The sequence below is a fragment of the Atta cephalotes genome (assembly GCF_000143395.1).
Source record: "Atta cephalotes unplaced genomic scaffold scaffold00020, whole genome shotgun sequence".
In the NCBI taxonomy this organism is placed as follows: Eukaryota; Metazoa; Arthropoda; class Insecta; order Hymenoptera; family Formicidae; genus Atta; species Atta cephalotes.
The window spans coordinates 45,996-60,793 of NW_012130084.1; the positions used below are offsets into that span (position 1 = coordinate 45,996).

Genomic DNA, 14,798 nt, shown 5'->3' on the forward strand with positions numbered 1-14,798 from the left:
CTTTTTAGGTTTTTATTTTTAGTTTTACTTTTTAATTTTATTTATTTACTTTATTAGTTAGTTTAGTTAGTTTAGTTTTAGTTTAGTTTAGTTAGTTAGTTAGTTGTTGTGTGTGTGTGTGTGTGTGTGTGTGTGTGTGTGTGTGTGTGTGTGTGTGTGTGTGTGTGTGTGTGTGTGTGTGTGTGTGTGTGTGTGTGTGTGTGTGTGTGTGTGTGTGTGTGTGTGTGTGATGTAACTAATGAAGATCCAGACTAATGAAGATCCAGAACAATATCATATTTTGAAGTTATTATATAAATAAGTTCAAAGAAATCAACAAATTTGAAAATTTAAACAATATCTTGTATGATTTGTTGATAATTCTTAATATTATAAATTTTATAAATTAATGCAATAAATGTAATAGGACTTTGATAAAACACATTAAATATGTAACATGACACAACAATTCATGAAATAATTCGCAGAATCTTTGAATTCTTTATATATGGTGAATTATTTGTAGAGGTGAAAAAGGAAACAGAGGACAGCGGAAGTACAAGTACGGCTACGGAGAACGTTGTGGAAAAGGGAGAAGTTGAGGCAACAAAAGAGGGCGAAAAGGAGAAAAATGAAGACAATAAAAATAGTGATAAAAACGAGAAAGAAGCAGAAAAAGAAAAGGATGTTTCAAGTGAACAAGAAGTTGTTTTTATTCAAGACTTGGGCTTCACTGTCAAGATTGTCAGCCCCGGTTCCGAACCTTTTGACATTCAAGTATCCAGCATGGAGTTGGTACAGGTAATTGTATCAACGCTTTCTGAATAAAATTTTTGTGACCATGGCTAAGGATATATTATTCAAATTATTAATTATATCATTTTAATTAACTGTCTTTACGAACATCTTGAACTTTATTTTATTCTAATATTTTTATTTTTAATAACAATCAATTATCTTCTTGTTAATATTCTATTTATTGCTTTGTATTATATTTATGTGTCTATTATATTGTATCATGTTATTTATGTTAAATTTATGACAAGATTTTTAAAAAGTACTCCGATAAAAATTAAATAATTAACGCCTAAATAAACTAATGCTTGAATTTTCCTGACATCTTTTCTCTGCAGGAAATTCATCAGTTACTTATGGACCGCGAAGACACGTGTCACCGCACGTGCTTTTCACTGCAACTGGATGGCAACACGTTAGATAACTTTGCCGAACTGAAGAATATTGAGGGTCTAAAGGATGCTTCCATTATCAAGGTGGTGGAGGAACCGTACACGATGCGGGAGGCACGCATACATGTGCGACACGTACGCGACCTGCTGAAGTCTGTGGATCCCGCAGATGCTTACAACGGCGTCGAATGCAGTAGCCTATCATTTCTTAACGTTGTCACGAATGGCGATATCCTAGAGAAGAAGAAGACCCGCGCGGATTCAGTCGATTGCACGCCACCTGATTATATCATACCCGGTTGTAGGGAGAGACCCCTGTTGCCCCTCCAGCCGCAGGCGAAGGAGCAAAAGTGCCCACCGTGTCTCAAAGTTAGTGATTCTTGAAAAATTAATAATAAAAGTTAATAATAATAATAAAAGTTTAATAATCATAAGTTAGAAGAGAATAAAACAAGAAAGAATAAATTGTATTGTTAACTCGAAATAATAAAAATTAATTGTTTTGAAGAAAAATTGCTCAAAGATATTTTTTTTCTTTTTAAAAAAATTCAGAATTAGATTCTATTTCTATGAAGAAAAGATAAATAAAAGATTTCTAAATTTCTTTCTAAAGGTCCTAACAACGTCAGGATGGAATCCACCACCTGGCCACAGAAAGCTTCACGGCGATCTAATATACTTACATGTGGTTACGTTGGAGGACAAGCAATACTATCTGACTGCATGCGCCAGAGGATTCTTTGTCAACCAATCGACCAAAGAAGTATTTAATCCTAAACCAGCTACGCCTAGCCATTTATGTCACAGTCTCATTGAACTATTGAATCAACTCAGTCCATCCTTTAAACGAGGATTTGCTTCTATGCAACGACGCAGGACTCAGAGACATCCTTTTGAACGAGTCGCCACCCCTTATCAATTGTATGCTTGGAGTGCACCACAAATTGAGCACACTATTGACGCTATTCGCGCGGAAGACAGTAAGTTCTAAAAGAAGTAAAGAAAATGCATAGATATCAAAAGAAAATGATTATGAAATAAAAAGAAAATGATTAGCCGGATTTTAATTCATTTAACTGTGTTTTAACTATGTTAAATTGTCACATTTAATTTTAATTATTCGAAAATGTGTGCTAATGGATTAGTATCTATGGACATTGTCATTGAAATTTAATTAAACAATCTCTTCTTAGCTTTTTCCTCTAAATTGGGATACGAAGAACACATCCCGGGACAAACACGCGATTGGAACGAGGAATTACAAACTACGAGAGAACTGTCACGTAAAAATCTTCCTGAAAGATTGCTACGAGAGCGTGCTATCTTCAAGGTATATTATTAATCTTTCTTATGTGAGCCTTTTTGAGTATAATATGATATATAATGTTTTCAAAGTACTACAACGAAATTATATTTACTTTTTATTTCTTTGTGATAAATTCTTTTTTTAATTCTAAGTTAAAGACATTGTACATAATAATAATTATTGAATTAAACTAAAATAATAAAATAATACTAAAAATATATATAAATATATATAAATATATATAAATATATATAAATTTTATATTTTTTAATCATTTTAATAATAAATTCTTAAATAATTCTCTTAATTCTTTTTACATTGCTTAGGTTCATAGCGACTTCGTGGCAGCCGCGACTCGCGGAGCAGTGGCGGTTATTGATGGCAATGTTATGGCAATAAATCCTGGTGAGGAAGCCAAAATGCAAATGTTCATTTGGAACAATATCTTCTTCTCTCTCGGCTTCGATGTCCGTGACCATTATAAAGAGTTAGGTGGTGACGCCGCTGCCTTTGTTGCACCTCGCAATGATCTACAAGGTGTCCGAGTATACGCGGCTGTCGACTTGCCCGGTCTCTATACGCTCGGCACCGTCGTCATCGATTACAGGTACGTTTATCGAATTCCTTATAATTTTCTTATTGGTGTGTTCTTACTTAATCTTTGGTATGAATTTTCTTGTAGAGGCTATCGTATCACCGCACAATCCATTATACCGGGTATATTGGAACGTGAACAAGAACAATCAGTAGTCTATGGATCGATCGATTTCGGGAAGACTGTTCTTACGCATCCTAAATATCTTGAATTGGTAAATAAACATAAGCTTACTAAAATAATGTTGCCGTATTATTATTTAATATGACTTATTATTCAAATATTTTAAATACTTGCGTTTAGTTAAACAAAGCTGGACAGCAGTTGAAAATCCTTCCCCATAAAGTAATCAACGATGCAGGTGAGGAAATCGAACTTTGCAGTAGCGTCGAATGCAAGGGTATCATTGGTAACGATTCACGACATTATGTGCTCGATCTGTTGAGGACTTTCCCACCCGATGTAAATTTTCTGAAACGTGAGTTGAGACCTACCAATTTTATCATAATCATGAAAAAGAAGCTGTTTGTTTATTTATGAATTTGTCAATTTTTATTTATTCGGGAAATATATTTCTTGCTCAGTCGAAGGTGTGGAACTAAGCAAAGAAGCACGAGCCTTGGGTTTTCCAGTAGAACACAAACATAGATTGGCCTGTCTACGGCAAGAACTCATAGATTCATTTGTCGAGGCCAGATACGTTCAGTTTATCAAACATGCAGCCGTTCATCTTCAACAGCTTACGTCTGCTAGAAGATCTCTAAAGGAAAAAGAGACAATTGCCAAGGTATAAATAGATATTTTTTAATATTATATTTCCCATTTTGTTATATTTGTACAAATGCGAATAACTTGAAATAGTGTAGATAATAGAAACTAATAATTCTAGGAAGATAAGAAAGAGGACAAAAAAGAAGATTCAACTGCTGTAACGGACAGTAACAAGGAAGACTGCACTCAATCTCTAATAGAGGCCGACGAAGCGAAGAAGATTGTCGAGAGCATCACTGACTCGATTACAGGTGGCGAGAAACAAGAACGTATGTATTATATTTCTTATTTTTTCCTAGAAACATTGATTATATAGGTTCGTATATGTGAAGAAACCGAATTTTACTTATAAAAGAAATAATGAATGTTAAAAAAAAATAAATCATAAAGAAATTATCATATAAACTAGAATTAGTTTTATAACAAATTTTATTTTTACGATAGTGGAGGAGAGCACGAAAGAGATAGTGCGAAAAGCGGCAACGGCAGTGGGTAGTCTGCGCGACGCTGAATTCGATGTAAGATTCAATCCGGACGTGTTCTCGCCTGGCGTTAAGCATCCAGATCTTAATGGTTCCGATCTGAAGAAGCAGAAACAATTAGTAAAGGATGCTGCAGATTTCTTACTCACGGTGCAGCTGCCGGCATTCGTAAGTTTGTTGTAAAAATTTAACAGAGCGTATATTTTTAATATTTCTGTAACTAGATCTGAGATGTGGACTATTTCTAACTGTACTCACAATTGCGCAATTGTATCTTTTTTTTTTAAGTAAATGTTTATTTCAGATTCGGGAGTGTTTGGATCATACGGCAGCCGCGATGGACGGTAGTACATTAGTGGAAGCTCTTCACGGTAGAGGCATTAACATTCGCTATCTTGGTAAATTGGCGGCTATGTTAGCCGCAGTGCCACAGTTGCATTATCTCAACCGCATTGCTGTATCCGAACTGATACTTCGATCGGCGAAACATATTTTCACCTCTTACATGCAGGTAATTATACGAAAATAAAATTGTGATATGTTTAAGAAATATATCAAAAAATTGTAAATGTATCATTTTACAGGGTACGGATTTGATGAATCTGTCCGCGGCCGTCAGTCATTTTCTGAATTGCTTACTGTCTTCGGCACAGATTATACATCCACAACAAAATCTAGAAGAGGTACGATCGATCCTCACACCTTTATAATTTATATACAGTTAATTAATGATATAATAAATATAATAATAATAAAAAAAATTGAAATTTTGTTAATTTCAAATTAATAATAATAATAATGGACAATAATTGTTAAAATTATGTTTTATATAATTAAATTTTAGGAGATAAATTGACGTAAATTTTTTATTTCAGCTTCAAAGCAAAACTGCCAAACGCCGCAATAAACGTAAGGGGAGAAACAACGGACCGCAACAGTTAGAAGTAGAATGGGCATCATTAACACCTAAATCATTGTGGCAGCAAATTAAGAGTGATTTGAAGGCCTATTACGACTGGGAAACGCCGAGCCCAGAATCTCTGGAAGCCACGATAGAACATTTTTATCTACAAAAAATTTCATTACTACGCGGTTTCTGCATTAAGACTGGCATTCAAATACTATTGCGTGAATATAACTTCGAAAACAAAAACCGGGCAACTTTCTTCGAAGAAGATATATTGAACATCTTTCCCGTCGTCAAACATATCAATCCTAGAGTAAGTCATTGATTTTAAATGAGATGATTAATGCAGAAAAACTATATATAAGCGTTAAATCTTAACAATCTCAAAAGAATTTTTATTTTAATCAAAACTGCGGATTAAAGTAAAGGAATCGTTTCAACTTTTTTTAGGCTAGCGACGCGTATAATTTTTACACCACTGGTCAAAGCAAGATTCAACAAGGATACTTAAAAGATGGATACGAATTAATTAGCGAAGCGCTGAATCTTCTTAATAATGTTTATGGTGCCATGCATCCTGAAATTGCACAATGTCTTAGAATGTTAGCAAGATTGAATTACATAATGGGCGATCATGCGGAAGCACTTGCTACTCAGCAAAAAGCAGTTCTCATGTCGGAAAGAGTCAATGGCATCGATCATCCGTACACCATTACAGAATACGTAAGTTATACCGATCATACTAAAATAAATGACAGTTGTAGTTAAAATAATAACGTAGGATAAAGAAATAATTCTATGCGTTGTATACACCTATATAGCATATGAAATTTACTATTGTATAAAAAATAAAACAATAGTATAAATAATATATCTTTTAAAATATAATAATTAATAATTATATTATTTTGTACTTGTAGATACATCTCGCCTTATATTCTTTTGCCAACGGGCAAGTATCTGTATCATTAAGATTATTATACAGAGCACGTTATCTAGCATTATTAGTCTGTGGTGAAGATCATCCAGAAGTGGCCTTGCTCGATGTAAGTTTAATCTTAGATAATTTTTAGAAATTCATGTAAAATATTAAAAAATATTATATAATTTTAAAGTAATTTTATTGTGATACCTTATTTATGTTTAAATAGTTTTACTGTGTGATGCATTTTTAAGGCAACATAAATTTCCTAAAAAATTAATGTTCGAAATATAACAATAACATCATATTTGATTTTTGCAGAGCAATATTTCACTGATTCTGCACGCGGTCGGTGAATATGAGCTGTCATTACGATTCCTAGAGCACGCATTAGCCTTGAATTTACGTTATCACGGTCCTCATTCATTGAAGGTTGCGGTATCGTATCATTTAGTGGCACGCACACAGTCATGCATGGGCGATTTCCGAGCAGCGTTAAACAACGAAAAGGAAACTTACGCAATTTATAAGCAGCTATTAGGTGAGGAGCATGAGAAAACAAAGGAAAGCAGCGACTGCTTGCGGCATTTGACCCAGCAGGCAGTCGTGTTGCAAAAGAAAATGAACGAGATCTACACGGGCAAGTCTGGTGTAAGCCTGCCACCGATTCAGGTGCAGCCGCCCAGCATGGGCTCAGTGTTGGATATGCTCAATGTCATCAACGGCATTCTCTTTGTGCAAATAAGCCAGCAGGATATCGATAATTTTAAGGCGGAGATTGAGAAACGACAGAAGGAACAGTCGCCGGATGGCAGCGAAGCCATCATGGCGATTGCTGAAAAAGATACCAAGAAGAATGATAAGGAGACAAAAAAAACAACAGAAAAGAACGACGTTAAAATCGAACAGAAGGCAAAAGACTTGGAAACTAGCAAAACTGACACCTTAGAGTCGATCGTGGCGGCAAAGAGCTGAGTCTTTCGTTCGCCGACGATAAACATTAGTAGTTTTTCCTTTCTTTTTTCTAAGCCCTAGTCCTCCGTTGTGGAAGATGACGATTTCGCGCGAGAATCGTCACGTACGATGTATACATACTTGGTACTTGCACCGTTTTTTTGTTATACTGTTTAAATGCAATTAGGACATGAGACTAAAAAGAAAAAGACAAGATGCAAGATTGCCGTCATGATGTGTTTGTGAAGATAAAGGGATGAATATATCTGCCGAGATTGAATTTGCATGCGAGACGCACATTTATCTATTATATCGAATGTATATAAAGACACTGGTGCCATGTCGCTTAAAGAGAGCAATCTTCAAGATTATATCTTTGAAAAATCAAGATATGTAAAAAAGATTGTTCCCTTTTTGCCATCGCGTGAAATCAAAAAGCAATACAATTTTTTTTTTTTTTTTTCATTTGCGCGGGAGCCACTACGAATTTTTTAAAGGCTCAAATATTATTTACCATGCAAAAAATTGGTGATACGTCAACGGTATCGGTCGTTAATTCATCAGATTAAGTAACGTTCAAACTCGATCAAATTCATTATTAGACTCTCGGAACTAATTACCTTTATTTTCCCTATTATTTTGTAGAGCGAATTCGCATTCTTTTCTCATTTTTTCTTGAAATGCTTATTAAAAGCCACATACTTTATGTTTATGTTTAAAGCATGCATAAACGGATGAATTTATAAGATGTTAAGAAAAATTTAATATTTTATTACTATATGTTTGGTAAATATTAAATTATATCGTTATTGTATTCCATCAATTATAAATGTGTAGCGTATATACAGGCTTTAATGTGCATTAATATAATATATTGCGCATTGTTATTTGCGAATTCGCTTTCAATAAGTTTATTTTGTTTTCCTTTTTTCGTAATCACTGTTTTGTGTCATTTAGACATGTTTTCATTTTAATTGCCATCGAAAGAAAAAAAGAAAGTATTACGATTTATATAATTCGTACAAATATAATTCATCTCCTTTCATCTTTTATTAATCCGCGAGAAAGTGCTTCCATATTTTTATAGATATTCTTAAATTCAAGTTTTTCTTAATGTGCCTGCTTGATATAAAATCATACTACACATCTTTAATCGGTATTGAAAATGATGATAATGAAAATACGATGTAGCGAATGGCATTGTTATTTGATCATGTAATTAAGGACGCTAATAGCAAATTGTTAATTGAGTCATTGCGAATAGTAGCTGATTTCAAGTTCCATGATTATAGTTTTAGTATCATAAGGAATCGATTGTTACCCTGCTGTTAATATTAATTATAATTCTTTTCATTCACTCTGGATCTATCCGCAGTGATCCGGAATCTCTCGCCGCGGTTCGAAGAGCGATATATCGATTGTCCGATAGTAGTCATGTAGCGAAACTTTTGATTTTGTTTATTACAGAAAATAGTGCTGATTATTTCGCAATCCTCGTAGATCTTATGCGAGATTTCAGGCCTGAAGAAAGCAATTTTTCTGCAGCAAACAAACGTTCAATTAATCAGTCAATCTCTGCCGTCGATTCTCGACGGACTCATTTTCGCATTGCAATAATAATCGTAATGAAAAAAAATTACCACATTGCACTTAAATTAGCCAAATTGTATTATAAAAGGAGAATAAAAAAAATAATTATAAGGGGGGATATAGTTACACACAAAAAACTTTACATATATCATGAAATAAAAAGAACGTTACAAAAATTTGATTTACATATACTATCCTGTTGTAGATTTTTTTTAACATATTGCATGGAATAAATTGTTTTATATGTGACACGATCTAATTAAGAATTCTCTTCAAAATTTTCTGTCCTATTGTTCGCAGAATTTTTTTTGTAACCCGAATGCATCTGAAGTAATGGACTCTCCCATTCTTAGCATTCTTTTTTAATCCTTTTTTTCTTTCTCTTCGTCTTCGATGAATTATCTAAAATCTTTTCCCTCACTTCCAATTTGTTTATTAGATACTGTCGCAACGAATGTAACGCGTCCAAACCGCCATATCCATTTTCAAATACCATCCATATCCTGAGTATCTCATCAGGTTGTGTAGTTATATCCTGAGAATCATTGCGGCTTTCTATTTCTACCCAGAATTTACAAATAAGTAAAGGACCGTTTTTGTCAGATAATTCTTTATCAGAACTTTCCTCATCTGAATTTTTCGTACTATTTCCAGTTTCAATTTTTTCGACCTCAATACATTCACCACTTTCCCCTTTTATTTTTTTTAACGCAGATTGTTGCGCTAAACGCCGCTTCCTGCGCATATGTTCCCACGATCTTTTTCTAGCAGTTATTCGACACGCCCAACTATCGAAACTATCCTCAGGAATGGGTACGTTTTGCAACTTGATCTATTGATAATAAAACGTAATAAATATTTTTAAATTAACTCTTAATTGCAAATAATCCATAAACTTAATATCAGAAGTAAAAAAAATAATACATTACGTTTAACTCTTTCGCTGTTACTTTTAAAAAACTAATTATATCGTCTATACAGGAAAATTTATCATTCATAGGAAATATTATCGAGGTTTTGTAATTCTTTAACGATCCCACTATAGACTTCCCATGTTTTCTAATGACAGGTGCTGTAGTCAAGTTGACAACATTTTGTGGAAGGAAGCTCCAAGCCAAACCCCATCTGTTAACAAAGAAAGGTCTCAAGTTTCAAAATAATATACTTGATAATTAGACTTAACAATTAAACTTAATATATTTGTACCGTGTTGTGTGACCCTGGCAGAATTCCGTCCACGTTGTATTTTTTATATTTTTCGATCTTAACAATTGTCTTAAGCCAGCCAAGTCGACTTTTTTGCCAATCATTGTGCTGTAGATCTTTATTCGATCTCCCACCTCGACACTCTCTTCGATCATCTTCGTCACAAAACCTATTTCACCACCTTCGGTTTTCAGCTCACTGTCATTTCCAGTAGGTGCATTTCTCGGTGGTAAGATTTTTTCGACTTTTTCGAAGCCATCGTCCTCACTCTCAAAAAACGGTGGGTTGCACATTGAGAAGTCATAAACTCTATTATCCTGTATTATATCTTTAAAAATTCTTTCGGAGTTCACTGTAATTACTAATCAGAAAATCCCGTTACATGAAATAAAGTTTTAATTTTAAAAACATTCGTTTTTCATAGCTTTTTTTTTTGCTTCAATATAAAAAGAAATGTTTTATATAAAAAGAAATGTTTAATAGCACTTACTTTCAATTAAATCTTGTAATTTGTTTTTCTTTATGCATTTCTGAGCATGCTCTACACTTTCTTTGTCAATTTCTGTACCAATCATTTGACACTTATAGATTTTTGCCAGTAATAGAGCATATATACAGACTGCTCCGGTTCCTATTTAAAATGAAATTATTCAGACCTCATATAGCAGTCTAAAATATTATATTAAATATACAGGTATACATTATAAGATAGATAGCATTCATAACATAATTAATTTTGAAAAGTATTATCTCATGAATCTATCTTCATCATTAACATTACTCTTTAATATCAAAATATAATAGTAATATAATTGCAATAATAACTCCAATTTTTGTTTCTGTTTTTCAAGTGCAACGTTTGGACGATTCATCGAAAGTTTTTAAAAGTAATCTTATAATCACCAATGTCGATGCCTGTAACCTTCTCCATTTCCAATTTAGAATGAGTCATCAAGTCTTCCATCCACAGAATATAATTTAAGCGTAATGGAATCGCTGGATTCAGATTATCTGCTGGGATGTTCACGTATAAGTCAAAATCATGTTTCAGAAGCGTCTCTGTAAGTACATGCAGGCTTCTCCTCTCTTTGAAGTCAATCCTAACTCTTCCTGTGAAGTCCTAAGTAATCAATATGAATAAAAAGCATATATATACAATTTACTTTATATCACATCCAAGTGTTATATTTATATTTCTTTAGTTCGTAAAAATTGCACAGAAGTTGAAGAAAAGAAATAATGTAAGAGAATGTAAAAAAATGATACACAAAAAAAATAGTTTTCTATAACATTTTCTTGTATATATGTTTAGTTATATTATTACTTCATTAATTTTTTCCTCCGATCTTTTTTAAATCTTAAGTTTTCTAATTAAATATATTACACTTACATTATATTATTAAATATTTACAATAAACATAAGATATTCATGTAATATATTATATATAGATTACATTAAATTTCATCTGCACATTATAAATGTAATGAATAAATGTAGATTACACATTGTAGTACCATGATCGCGATTTCACGAAATTCCGGATACAAGACCGCAAGTTGCTTGTAATCTGGCGGTCGTTTGTACTTGTTTCTCGGGTGGATGTACTGCTTCACGCTCATCGTGATCGAAAGGAACAATCTTGACTGCCTGTTCGTTGAATCACGCCTGCCAATTGATTACGACTAAGTCCAGGCTGTTCAGCTTGTGTTTTTCGCAAAAAAGTATATAAAACATCATGACGAACGAATCGTCAGATTTGTTTACTCGCATCACCTGATTCTCATTGTCGCCATTGAAAAGATACGACATCGAGAATGTGGACTCGTTTCCATCTTTTGAATATTTGCCGCCATTTCTGCCATGAATTGTCATTTTTCGATTATTGTTCCAGAGATCGTCTTTTCTGCCGAAGATAGCTTATAGCATCGAAATTGTCGAAATTAAAACAGTCTTATAATGCATTATCTAAAAAAAATCATCGATCATTTTGAAGATTGATTGCCATTATTAAAATTTAAAAAAATTATCAGATTTGATTCTTCTCATGCTTATTGCCGGCAATATTTTTCCAAATATCGAAGAAAAATCGAGACATGTATTTAAAAAAGATGAACAAAATTTTGTGCGATTAGCCAGAGAATTTCTTTCCGGAGAGCCAAAGATTTGATCGAAAAGTCGGAGTTTTTGGTTGAAAACTGAAAAGATAGCAATCATGATTGCGAATTAATTGAATTAATTTCTGCGCAAACATGACCCAACATATCTCCTATAATAACATATTTATATTTATTTAAATATATATTATTATATTGAATTAAATGTTAATTATGTAAACATACAATCATATAATTAAACATTTAAAGATATATTTCTATTATAATTTTGAATATAAGGCTCTGTGCACAATAGAAGGAATAGAAAGAATTGCCATCTTATATACGAACATTCGGATTTTTTTAACTGGTTGGAAATGGTACGTATATTTTTCTATATGTATTTTATATTTTTATCAATCCTTTTGTTCTTACTAGAAGAAAAATTAGTTCTTATATGTCGTTTTTAATGACTCGGGAAAAAAACGTTTCATATACTGGATTAATCAAAAAATTCGTGCCGTTTTTTTAGGACAAAATTGTATTTACAATATATCTTCGTTAAAAATAAACGAAATTTAAATTTAAAAAAACTTTTGAAGCTTGAAATCTCTATTTTCGAAAGGTTATTATGTTTTTTGAGTTTCTGTGAGTTTGATCATTTTTACATACAAAACTACGAGCTAAAAAAGATGGAAAATTTTTTTCACTTTGGATCTATCATTTGTTCAAAAAAAATTTGCGAAAATTTTTGGCTTTCTATCCAAGTGAAAACTTAAAGTTTTCCCTACAATATCGTTTTTTTAAAAATGTTCCTAAGATTTCTTTTGTTACTGAATTATCGCAAATTAAATAAAAGGAACACTTTTGATTGCTCATGACTTCGTTAAAAATCATTGTCACTGCAATTTAAAAAATCAATTTTTAAAGCTTTACTCTATTGTAATATTAAGATATTATATAATGGATATATATGTATATGTAATTATATACAAAACATTTTTTCCCAGTACATATTCTAATTATACATATATTAATATAATAATTAATCTTCTAGATGTAATAGAAAATTGAACATATTTTATTGGGTGCTTTTTATTTTACATATAAATCGACACAGGTATCGTTCTTTATTACTCGTGGGATGCAAAGAAACGATCATTTATCGACTTGCGTCACTAAGGCCCGTTTCTACTATACTTCTATATATAATTTAATTTTAATCTCGGTTTAACTAACTCTTCATCTTTTTCCAGTTCTGAGAATTAGAAAAAGATAAAGAGTAAGTTGAACAGAGAATAAAGTTAATCTACTAATCTATTGATAGAAACGGGCCTAAATGAAAAATATTATTGGGTTGTTCGAAAAGTTCGTGCCGATTTTGAAGAAAAATTGAAACGCAGAAAATTTAAATTTTTAATTTCATTTATTAAATTTAAATCTTTTGCGGCACGAACTTTCCGGACAACCCAATATCTGACTGTGTGTTGACCATAAAGACATAATACTTACAAGAAATATTGTTTACTTGTGTTATAAAGACAAAAATAAATGCTTAAATCATATTACATTGTATCTCCATATAAAAACGAAAAAACAGTTTTACTTAAAGTTCAAATGATAAACACATTCTGATATAAAGGAATTTAAAAAATGGCAGAAGAACAAATGGATGAAATTGACTGAGAGAATATTGCTTCACGATGTTGCTGAACGCTCCTTTGATTCCATTCTTCCTTAAGTTAACAATATAAATACAATGAATGTCCGAATCCAATTCTACATAGAGAGCCGAAAATCGCAAATTTCTTTTGGCTAGCCATATTTTTACAAAGTGAAAAGAAAATTTCATCTTGTCCAACTCGTAGTTTTCTATATGTAAAAAAATACTAAAATTATGATCAAGAGCTTAGAAACAATGATTTTTTTAAGCTTTAAAATCCTCTTTTTCCATTAAAAATTTTATTTTAGCTAAAACTAGGATATAATCATAAATTTTTGAAAGATAAATTACAAAATTAATTTTTGTGATAACAAATTCTATAAATATTGTACTTAACTAAACTTTTAATTAATTAATTTTATTTAGGAATATTCGCAAATGTTTCAAAAGAATCAGATTTTGAATACTTGAATACCTGATCCGGAATACTTATTCGAGATGAACTGTAATAGAATATGATGACATGGAGAAATTTTTCCAAACTGCACAATTGAGTTCTACAGTAACATGTCATCCCTTTTTGATGGAAAGTCTTTACTGTGATTTATATAATGTCATGACTTCAAAGCATTCAAATTTGATCCAAACAGTTATGTGGAAGAGATTGAAAGACAAACAGTCGTTTAGAATGAATTTCAATTATTGTGGTTTACAAAGTATATCAATGCGAAAAAAATTGCAAGAAAATATACCGCAGGCTTATTTCTGATATTGGTCAATTCAACTTATTTTTTAATATAAGGAATGCATTAAATTCAAATTTGATCGAAAAAATGTAACACCATCTATTATACTTACGATATCACATATGACACGATATAAATATGACACATATAAAGAAGAATGCATTTAAAGAAACGAATTTCAATTTCCAAATTAAATTGTTAACAAAAGATTTCATTTCTCTAATCAAAAAGATTCACGTGTATATACTATAGATAATAAAACAGACTGCATGTCATTGAGACATGACATTATAATGGAATCGAAAATAGTGCATATATATATTTTTTTTCCGTGTTTTAATTAACATTGATTCTTCTTTTTTTTTATTGATATAAAAAAATTAAATGTTGCATATT

General features: G+C 31.9%; 2 protein-coding genes across 3 annotated transcripts in view; one reads left to right on the forward strand and one right to left on the reverse strand.

Annotated features, from left to right (window-relative positions):
* The window catches only part of LOC105619208 (clustered mitochondria protein homolog), a 14,597-nt gene extending 7,473 nt beyond the window's left edge, over positions 1-7,124 (forward strand). The window contains exons 2-17 of one of the 2 annotated variants that reach the window (XM_012200732.1): positions 506-780; positions 1,113-1,535; positions 1,780-2,146; positions 2,360-2,496; positions 2,799-3,079; positions 3,155-3,281; positions 3,371-3,545; positions 3,652-3,854; positions 3,957-4,107; positions 4,283-4,488; positions 4,625-4,831; positions 4,905-5,003; positions 5,196-5,540; positions 5,678-5,950; positions 6,148-6,273; positions 6,471-7,124. In XM_012200732.1, the coding sequence (XP_012056122.1) occupies positions 506-780; positions 1,113-1,535; positions 1,780-2,146; positions 2,360-2,496; positions 2,799-3,079; positions 3,155-3,281; positions 3,371-3,545; positions 3,652-3,854; positions 3,957-4,107; positions 4,283-4,488; positions 4,625-4,831; positions 4,905-5,003; positions 5,196-5,540; positions 5,678-5,950; positions 6,148-6,273; positions 6,471-7,124 (4,049 nt within the window). The remainder of the gene's footprint in view (positions 1-505; positions 781-1,112; positions 1,536-1,779; positions 2,147-2,359; positions 2,497-2,798; positions 3,080-3,154; positions 3,282-3,370; positions 3,546-3,651; positions 3,855-3,956; positions 4,108-4,282; positions 4,489-4,624; positions 4,832-4,904; positions 5,004-5,195; positions 5,541-5,677; positions 5,951-6,147; positions 6,274-6,470) is intronic. The other variant, XM_012200733.1, reaches the window with a different exon arrangement.
* A 1,421-nt stretch (positions 7,125-8,545) lies between these two features.
* On the reverse strand, positions 8,546-11,519 carry LOC105619207 (methyltransferase-like protein 16 homolog). The gene is made up of 6 exons (XM_012200731.1): positions 11,415-11,519; positions 10,803-11,019; positions 10,390-10,530; positions 9,900-10,260; positions 9,623-9,818; positions 8,546-9,525 (listed from the first exon to the last, which is right to left on the reverse strand). Exons 1-6 carry the CDS (start codon positions 11,517-11,519, stop codon positions 9,043-9,045), a joined length of 1,503 nt encoding a protein of 500 aa, XP_012056121.1. The 3' UTR covers positions 8,546-9,042.
* Positions 11,520-14,798: the final 3,279 nt, after the last annotated feature.

Coding starts and splice junctions, on each gene's coding strand:
- LOC105619207 (XM_012200731.1), bottom strand. CDS start 11,519: ATGAGCGTGAAGCAGTACATCCACCCGAGAAACAAGTACAAACGACCG. Junction 10,261..10,389: donor ATTACAAGATTTAATTGAAA/GTAAGTGCTATT, acceptor TTTTCTGATTAG/TAATTACAGTGAACTCCGAA. Junction 9,526..9,622: donor TAACAGCGAAAGAGTTAAAC/GTAATGTATTAT, acceptor TATTATCAATAG/ATCAAGTTGCAAAACGTACC.